The 8996-nt window shown below is 66.4% G+C and overlaps 1 protein-coding gene across 1 annotated transcript; it reads left to right on the top strand.

Moving 5' to 3' along the window:
• The first annotated feature begins 212 nt into the window (after positions 1-212).
• ALX3 (ALX homeobox 3) lies at positions 213-8996 on the top strand. Its single transcript, XM_077905802.1, has 4 exons — positions 213-489; positions 4883-5199; positions 7898-8026; positions 8193-8996. The coding sequence occupies exons 1-4, from the start codon at positions 213-215 to the stop codon at positions 8499-8501; spliced, it is 1032 nt and encodes a 343-aa protein (XP_077761928.1). The 3' UTR covers positions 8502-8996.

The following is an 8996-nucleotide window of genomic DNA, read 5'->3' as shown; positions in this document are numbered from 1 at the left end:
GGCGCCGAGGGGTTAACCCGCGCGGGGCCGCACGTGACGTGGATGGTTCCAGCACTGAGTCAGCGGCCCCCCCGCCCCCCGCCCCCCGCGGCGCGCGCCGCTCCCGGGGCTCCGCGCCCCCGCGCCCAGGGCCCTCCCCCTTGGCGGCGCTCACAGGCCGCACGGGCAGCGCGAGCCCCGGAGCCCCCGCGGCCTGCGCGCCGGGAGCCGGCATGGACCCCGAGCGCTGCGCGCGGTTCGGCGTGGGGCCCGGGACTGGCCCCTACGCGGCCGCGGACGGCGAGCCTCCCGGCCCCCCGGGGGCCCCCGCCGGCGCGCCTCACCTGCACCCCGCGCCGCCCCGCGGCCCGCGCCCGACCCGCTTTGCGGCCTGCGCGCCCCTGGAGCCCTACGCCCCGCAGCCCGCCCGGCCGCCCGCCAGGTACCTGCAGGGCCTCGGGCCCGGCCCGGCGCTCAACGGCAGCCACTTCTACGAGGGCCCCGCGGAAGGTAACGCGCGGCGCGGCCGTGCGCGCAGCCCGACCTCGGGAGCCCCCGGGCCTCGCCGCGCCCGGCCGCAGCCCCGCCGGCCTGGTCCGGGCAGGGCCGGGCCCCGTGCCTCCCGTGGCGGGAAGGGGAGGCGGGAGGTCGCGCGGGGGGGCGCGGCGACAGGCCCGCGGGCGACCGGAGGCGGGAAGCAGAGACCACGCTCGGCCGGATGGGCTGGAGGTGCCGCCGGCCCGGGCGCCCGCAGCGGGCCGGGGCCCGGCCTCCGTGTGCGGCGGCCTCCGTGTGCGGCGGCCGTGCGGGCCCGGCGCGCGCCCCGACGCGGAGACGCCAAGCAGGACGGGGCCGCGGGCTGCGGCCTGGCTCCCCGGGCCTCCCCGGGCCCAGCCGCGGCGAGGAAGGCGCCCCTGCGCCTTCGGAAGGCTCTGGGCGGCGCGGCCGCGGCCCAGCCCGCGCTTCGGGGCGCCCTCCACACGGAGTGACTGTGTTCTTCCTTCTCAGACCACCCCGGGCCCGGCGTCACGCTCGGCGACGGGCGCCCTTCCCGCCGTCTCGGCGTCCTCGCACCGGACCGTCGCCGCTGGGCCGTCGAGAGCAGCCCGGGCGGGGCTCCCCCTGGGCGCCTCGGCCGCGGGTGCCGCCGCTGCACCAAGGCCCGGCCGCCCGCGCCGCCCGCCCGCCGCCGCCCGCTGCACCCGCTGGCCTGTCGGGGCCGGGCGCCCGCTCCGTCTGCGCGCCTCGGGCCCGAGCTGGATCCTCCGGAGCGGGCCCGGCCCTCCCGCGCCCCGCTGGCCCCCGCCGGCCTCCGCCGAGGGCCGGGCGGCTCGGGCCCTGGCCTGGCCGGGCGGTGGGAATGTGTAGGGGAGGGCGGGAGGCGTGTGGGGGTCAGCGGAGGAAATGAGCGAGTGCGCGGAGCTTCGTGGCTGTGCCCTTTCAAAGAGGCTCTCCTGATAAAAACCACAGTTGGGACTTAATGAGAAGCAGTTGGCCCGGCTCCTCTGATCCCAGCCAGACGGCGGCGGCCGCGCAGCGCCGGGAGCACCGCTGGGGACAGGTACCCGGCCTGGCTCGGCGCCCGCGGCGGGCAGCCCCCGCCCGCGGACCCGCGTCCCTGCCCGGCGCGCCGAGTGCGCTCGCACCGCGGGACCCCGGGTGGGCGCGCTGCGGAGAGCGGAGCGGAGAGCGGAGCGGCGGGGCCGCGGCCGGCGACGGCGTCACCAACGGAGCGCGCAGAGGTAAAACCAAACCGGGTCAACAACAACTAAAAATAAGGGAAAGGAACCCGAACAAAACAACGCGGGAGGGAGGCGAGAAGGAGAGGTCGACGAAAGCCAGCGAGCAGGGCGGAAGGTTAGGAAGTACACGGAGAGCGAAAGGAAAAACAAACAAACAAAAAAACAAAAAACAAAAACGGAGGATCGAACGATCGAATGAAGCGGGTAAATGGAGAAGGACGGAAAGGACTAAGTAGAGGCAGAAAAAAATGAAAGGAAAAGAGGACATCCTGAAAGAGCAGAAAGCAGCAAAAGGAGACCGAGTGGGAGAGGAAAACCAACGATTCTCGTTGAGCGGGGAGCCGGCCGAACGAAAACCAGGCGCCCCGGTGAGCGCGGAGCCCGGGCCGGAGCGCGGCGGGGCGCGGCTGCCGGGGCGCGGCCGCCGGGCACTGGGGCCACGCCGCCTGCCGGGTGGGAAGTGGCGGCCGAGGGCAGCCCCCTTACTTCCCAGCTTCTACGTTGACCGGCTCCGAGCGTTTCCAGTTTAGACCAGTGAGCGCGCAGCTGCGCCCCATCTGCGCCGGGGTCCCCGGCACCGGGCGCTCCGCCTCGGCCGGCCCAGCCCCCCCGCCGCGGTGCCGGCCGTGCCAGCACCCCCGGAGCCCCGTGCGCGGGCGGCGAGGGCCGGGGAAGCGCCGAGCTGGGCCGCCCCGCGTGGCCCCTGCCACGACCGAGCGGAACCGCGGGCGCGCCCACCGGGCCGCCGGCGCCGTGGAGAAGGCCTGGGGCCCGGCGTGCGGGCCGAAGCTGCCGCGCTCGGGGGAGCACCGAGGCCCCGCTGGCGCCCTGCGCGCGGCGTTGCGCTCGGGTTGTCCGCCCGGACCCCTGCGAGCTCAGCCGATCGCGTGGGACACGGCGCGAAGCCGGGCTCCGCGGAGGCTGGAAGCCGGGTGCTGGGGCCCCGGCGGCCCCGGGTGGGGGGCCTGCCCTGCCCCGTGGCCGCGCCAGAGGGCCGGATGGACTTGGGCTGGGGGCGGCGGCCCGGGACTGCAGGCGACCCCCGAGCGCAGCCGCCGCCTGCGAGCGGCTGGCTTCCCCAAGTGCGCTGCCCTCCTTGCTTCCCCTGACCGCCGCCCGCGGGGTGCCCCCTCCCCTCTTCTGCGCTGGGCCGCGCTCTCCAGGAGGCATTCCGTGAGGTGTGCCCCTGCCACCACCCCCCCTCGCCAAGCGGGGGATGCCTGCTTCTCCGTGGAGCCCTCCAGGTAGTTGGAGGTTTGGGGCAATGGCAGTGAGGGGGGAAGAAGTTCCCTGGTGCCCCGGGAGGGCTGCAGAATGGGCAGGCATGGGAGGCTTGGCCCCTTTTTTGAGTGCCTGTTCAGAAAAGTCTTGTTGCACTTTTATCTCTTACTCTGGTAGGTCAGAGCCAGAGCTAGTCACTGTTCTCTGGGCAGATCCTGTTCAGACACTGAGGGCCCAAGAGCCAGATGAGCAAGCTTCAGAACTTTGGGGAGCCCTCTACAGTGACGTCAGTGCTCCCCCACCGCCACCCCATCCCTGAGCCACCCTCACCCTTCTCTGCCTAGAGTCCAGCAGGACCTCCCTCTGAACCCAGGACTCCAAGATCCCCTCTCTCAGACTTGCTCTATGTGGGGTGTCCCTTCCAAGCTCCCACTCTCCCTGACCATCTCCAGTTATTTGGCTCAGTTTCCATGAGTCCTTCCGAAGCTGCTGCCCATGGAACTCCCCCTAGAACCAAAACACATTGGCCAAGGATGGAAGTCGTGGCCAGGGCCCTTTCTCCTGGATGCTCCCCGAGCTGGGAGCCTGTTGCTGTCCGCAGCCCAGAGAGCAGGCCCTGACTCTGCCAGGCCTCCAGGACACTCTCACAACACAGCCTGGCGGGTCCTGGGAGGTCACCAACCACATTCCCGCTGAGGGGGACCTTGCCCGACTCATTCTCCGTCCTCCATAGTCCAGATGGGGACTCATCAGAGCCAGAACCGAGAGCCCCATCTCTCTGGTCCCATCCTTCCCTGATGACAGCTGTGATCCTGATACCAAGTTCCAAGGAGGAAACTGCCTGTTGGTGCCAGCTTGCTGGGCCTCCCAGGGCCTAGGCCCCTGCTACGGATGGCCCAGGGCCAGGGCAGGGGTGTGTGAGTCTGTGGGGCGGCTTTGTGGCAGCCCTCCTGCTGTCCCAGCAGACTCTTGAGATTTCATGACAGTGCTGATGTGGGGCCTTGCCACAGAAGAGGGCAGAGCAGTTGGGTGACCTGTTTTCAGCATGCCTGGGTTGTGGCAGGGCTCCACCAAGCCTCGAGAGTGAGGGTTAATGTGTCAGAGTGGGGCTGCCAGGAACGGCGTCCAGCTGCAGTCAGGTCCCCCCATCTGGGGAGCCATCCGAAACTGCTGAGGAGGGAGGGGGCAGCCGAGGGCTAGAATGTTGGGGTTGGAAGCTGAGTCCTGTTTCCACACTGGCCTCCCCCCCCCAACTCTTCTCTCCACATAGCCTATCTCTTGCTCTCTAATCCTAGAGCTCAAGTCTTTGTGCCCAAACATCACAGTTTTCAGAGGAATGCGACAATCTTTCTGGATGCCCCTTTGCCCTGTCTTGCCCTTCATGCCCCAAGGCTGGGGGATTTGACATTGCCCTGAGACTTGGGGTCCAGAGAATGAGGCACAACAGACCAGCCAAAGGGGATGTGAGTGTCCCTGTCTGTTGCCTGCCTGGACCTGGGACCAGAGGCATGGCCTGAGGACCTGGGAACCATGGCTGGAGGAGGCACTTCCTGGCAGGGGCGGGAGATGTCAGCCACCCCATCTTCACCCCCTCCTCCTGCCTCTGTGCTCAGCCCTGCCATGGCGCCAATCCTGGCACCTCCACACCCTGTGGGACGCACCACCACAAAGCGCTTCCCCGAAATGAACCCTCCTCTGGCCCCAGCAGATCCGCCCAGACCACAGAGCACATGGTTCCCCAGGGCCCCCTCCCCAGCTGGAGGCTCAGCAAGCAGGCCTCCGAATGCCAGGCTCCCATGGAGGATGGCTGCTGAGACAAGGGAAGAGAAAGGAAGGGGGAGGCGGGGACTGAAGCGTCAACTGTTCTTCCCCCTCCCCCAGTCCACCCACAAAACCCCCTGGTTCGATTTCCATCCTCCTTTTTGTGTTTTCCATTGCAGCCGAGGAGAAGGCCTCCAAAGCTGCCAGCTTCCCCCAGCTGCCCTTGGACTGCCGAGGGGCCCCCAGAGACGGGCCCTCTAACTTGCAAGGCTCCCCAGGACCTTGTCTGGCCAGCCTGCGCGTCCCTCTGTCCCCGGGACTCCCCGACTCCATGGAGTTGGCCAAGAACAAGAGCAAGAAGCGCCGTAACCGCACGACCTTCAGCACATTCCAGCTGGAGGAGCTGGAGAAAGTCTTCCAGAAAACCCACTACCCTGATGTGTATGCCCGGGAGCAGCTGGCTCTGCGAACGGACCTAACCGAGGCCCGGGTACAGGTGAGGGCACCCCGGACACGGACCTCTCTGGCTGCCTCTACCACCCTGAGCATGGGCCGGGCCACGGAAGGGTCTAGAGAGGCGGGCACAAGTGACACGCAGAGCCACCTTGCCCAGGTGCCTGCCTCCCCTGGAAGTGCCTCATGGGGTGGTGGCCTCTCGGAATCTAAAGATCTATCTGGTGACTGACCAGGTGACTTGGGGCCTGCCATTGGATCTCAGTGTCACTTTTCCTATGTAGGGTGGTCTTTGAGGATCACAGATGTGACCGCGTTTTGGAAGCAGGGAAATGCTGAACATATCAGGCTGCTCCTGATATAGCTGTGCAGAGCAGAGCTGGAGGGTCCCTGCTGGGGCGTCTCAGGCTCAGTGATGCTCAAAGCCATCCTGAGCCAGTGACTGTCCGGCCTGCCAGCTCCAGGCCCTGGCCGGAAGAGGCTGGCCAGGGGCCCTTCCCCACCCAGCCTGCTCTCCCCAGCAGAGATCAGCCCCAGGGCTTCCTGGGTAGGGCTGTGGCCAGCTTCCCAGGGGTTGGGGGTGAAGGAATGGAGGGTGCTGGAAACTGGGGAGAGGGAAAAGGGAAGTCCATGCCCAAGATACGTTGGAAGTGAGAAAGGACACAAAGGTGGCAAGCGGCAGTGGGGGGGGTGGGGGGGGCGGGGGGGGCGGGGGGGTGGGGGGTTGGGGGGCGGGGGGGGGTGGAAGGAGGCTTCAGTAAAGACCTAGCCTCGGAGGAAGGTGGTGGTGGTTGCCTTGCTTTGACTTTGAACTGGCGTGAGGCACGACAAGCTCCCGGGCCAAGGGCCAAGCGAGAGGCACTGGGAGAGGGGTGGGGATGTGGGCTCCTCCGGAGAGGTGAGGAGGTGACGTTTAGACGGGATTGTCTTGCCCACCACAGGGGAGACCAAGTGGGACAGAGCTCATACATAGCACACCCTGTATTGAGCCTCCTGGCCAAATGTGGGGACCAGCAGGCCAATCCACAAAGAGGCCAGCTGCCTTCTAGCAGACAAGGTCTTACAGTGGGATTCAGCATAGGACCAGAGGGGCTTGGGCTGTTTCCCCTTCTCTTCTGGGTCCTCCTGCTTTCACTCTTCCTCCCAGGTGGCTCCCAAAACAGACTTTTAGGACAGCCGTCCCAGGGTGCTCCAGGGCCTGGGGCCATCGGGGTAAGAGACTGAGCATTCACAACAGCCCCAGATTCCATGAGCCACGAAGTCCAGAACATCGAGTCTCTGGACCCTCAGCGAGCCTCTGGGGTGGGGTCTGAATAGCTGTCTCAGTGGAACCGCCTTGGAGAAGTAGAGCGCATCACCCCACCCCTCTCCCAGGCCTTTTCAAACCTGAAGGGATGCAGGGGTGGCCGCAAGGCCCTCAGACCTAGTCTAAAAGCTTCCCCGATAATTGAGGCCCTGGAGTAGGGCTCTTTTCTCCGCGGGGAATATGACATCCACCCATAGACCCTGCCCGGTGGAGAGCAATGGACAAGCTCGCAGGGCCAGAGCGCAGGTGCAAGTCTACAGTGGGGACCGTAGAGACAACCGGCGATGGTGGGAAGAACGGCTGCAGACTCCTTCATCTGCCCACAGGGGAAGAACAGAGAAGGGAAGGCTGGGCAGGTGGGATCGTCCGTCCCTGCCCCAGGCCTGCTCTGGGCTCCCGGCATCTGGGGCTGAGGGGGCTGGGGGCGTGCTAAGCTCCCTAACCATCGTGGCTTCACCTGCCTGCACAGGTAGGGATGGCCACCACGGGGGAGTGTGTGAGGGGCTAAGGTGGGGTTGCTTACACATGCACATGCGCGTGAGCGTGCACACACACACACACACACACACAGGGAATTTCTTTTGTTGGGGCTCCCAACTAGATCCCAGGAAAGCAAGGGGATGGTTTGGTCTGGTCTTGATGTGGCCAACATCTAGCCCAGCACCCGACACATAAATGTTTATTAAATGATAGAAATACAAAGTGCATACACAGGTACACACAAAAAGAACAGCCACAGGGTGAGTGCCAAGTGATAAATTTGTCACAGATACATACACAGATGTGCACAGCACACAGGCCACTCTCACCTGCCAGGTGTTCACAAATGAGAGGGAGCCAGATTACAAAATGGACAATGGTGACAGAGTGTGGAAGTCTGAGAGAACTGGCAGCACGGGCCCGGGCCGGTGGCCAGAGAGGTGTGTGTGTTGGGGGGGCGGGCAGCCCAGGCAGGGTAGCAAGGTGGCAGACGGTTTCAAAAGCGCTGGTGTGAGGCAAGTGGGAGGAATCCGGTGATGCCACCAGGCCGCGGATGAAGCTGTGGAGAGGAGCGGGCTCAGTTCCCTGGGGCTTTTTTAAGGAGCTGAACGCTGGGATGAGGTCATCCGGGGCACCTGGGGACGGAGGAGGCCGGAGGAGGCCGGGGCTAGAGCCCTGGGCCCTGCGTGGTGCGAGCAGGCTGGAGAACCGAGAGGGTGACTCAGCTTGGTGACAGGGTGAGGGGTGGCCCAAGGGACCAGTGGGGCCCCTGGGAACTCCGGCCTCTGCTAGGCCCCCCTGCAAGCTCGCCCGCCCGGCCCTGAGAACTGGGGATTTGCAGCCTCCCGCGGGCGGCCAGCTCCCCGCCCCATGGGAGGAGCCGCGGTCTCCCCAGAGGGCACTGTTCCTCGGGGGCCACTCTGTCACTCCCTCAGCCTCTCCCCTCGGTCCCCAGGTCTGGTTCCAGAACCGCAGAGCCAAGTGGCGGAAGCGGGAGCGATTCGGGAAGATCCAGGAGGGGCGCAACCCCTTCCCGTCGGCCTACGACGCCTCCGTGCTGCCGCGAGCGGCCAGCCACGCCCAGGTGAGGCCGCGCTGCCGCGGGGAACTGCGGGGCCCTCTCGTGAGGGAGGCGGCGGCAGGGGGCTCCTGAGGCGGAGGGAGGCTTCCTGGGAAGCAAAGACCGAGCCCCTGGTGAGGGAGGCAGCCCTGGGCCACTCATCATGGGCCTTCGTTCTGTCTCTTTGCAGCTGCAGAACTCCCTGTGGCCCAGCCCGGGGTCTGGGAGCCCCCCAGGTCCCTGCCTCGTGTCTCCAGAGGGCATGGCCTCCCCGTGCATGTCCCCGTACTCCCACTCCCATGGCAATGTGGCTGGCTTCATGGGGGTGCCTGCCTCCCCCGGAGCCCACCCTGGCATCTACTCCATCCATGGCTTTTCCCCTGCCCTGGGGGGCCACAGCTTCGAGCCCACCCCAGAGGGCGACTATAAGTCTCCGAGCCTCATCTCGCTCAGGGTGAAGTCCAAGGAGCCACCCAGCCTACTGAACTGGACCACGTGATCAGCTGCGTGGACACGCAGACTAAGCTGCCACCCCCGGGTCTGATCCCAGCTGCTCCCACCCCACCCCAGCCTGGATGTCAGAGAGGACACCCCTCTGCCTCCAAGCCCCCGCTGGCTCCCGGAGGCAGGCAGAGCAGCTGGGATCCTCAGCCTCCCGCAGGGAACAAGCTAGAGACTTTCCTCCTAAGCTAAGGGGGGCCTGCCCAGGACAAAGGGGGCTGCAAAGCGGGTAGCGCTCTTCCTACTGCGCACTGGGTCCCAACATCCAGCTCGGCTGGAGGAAGACACTGTCCTGCTTCCTCCAGACTTTGTCCAAGTTTAACTGTCATCCCTCCAGCTGAAATGCCTGAATTGGTTCCTCATTCAGGGAACCCGGGAAAGTTAGGAGGACGACACAGGTTGAAGCAGGAGGAGTTCTTTGTGCCTTAGGGGAACCGACTTCCGCGAGCACCTAGGGCCATCTTCCCCTCCCGGCACTAGGGGGCGAGCACCT

This window comes from Canis aureus, chromosome 8, assembly GCF_053574225.1.
Source record: "Canis aureus isolate CA01 chromosome 8, VMU_Caureus_v.1.0, whole genome shotgun sequence".
In the NCBI taxonomy this organism is placed as follows: Eukaryota; Metazoa; Chordata; class Mammalia; order Carnivora; family Canidae; genus Canis; species Canis aureus.
The sequence above is the reverse complement of the archived record's forward strand: the minus strand, read 5'-3'. Positions and strand labels throughout refer to the sequence as shown.

Excerpts from the sequence above, each read along its gene's own strand:
- ALX3 (XM_077905802.1), top strand. The coding sequence starts at position 213 with ATGGACCCCGAGCGCTGCGCGCGGTTCGGCGTGGGGCCCGGGACTGGC. Across the intron at positions 490-4,882 it reads CTACGAGGGCCCCGCGGAAG|CCGAGGAGAAGGCCTCCAAA; the intron begins GTAACGCGCGGC and ends TTTCCATTGCAG. Across the intron at positions 8,027-8,192 it reads GAGCGGCCAGCCACGCCCAG|CTGCAGAACTCCCTGTGGCC; the intron begins GTGAGGCCGCGC and ends GTCTCTTTGCAG.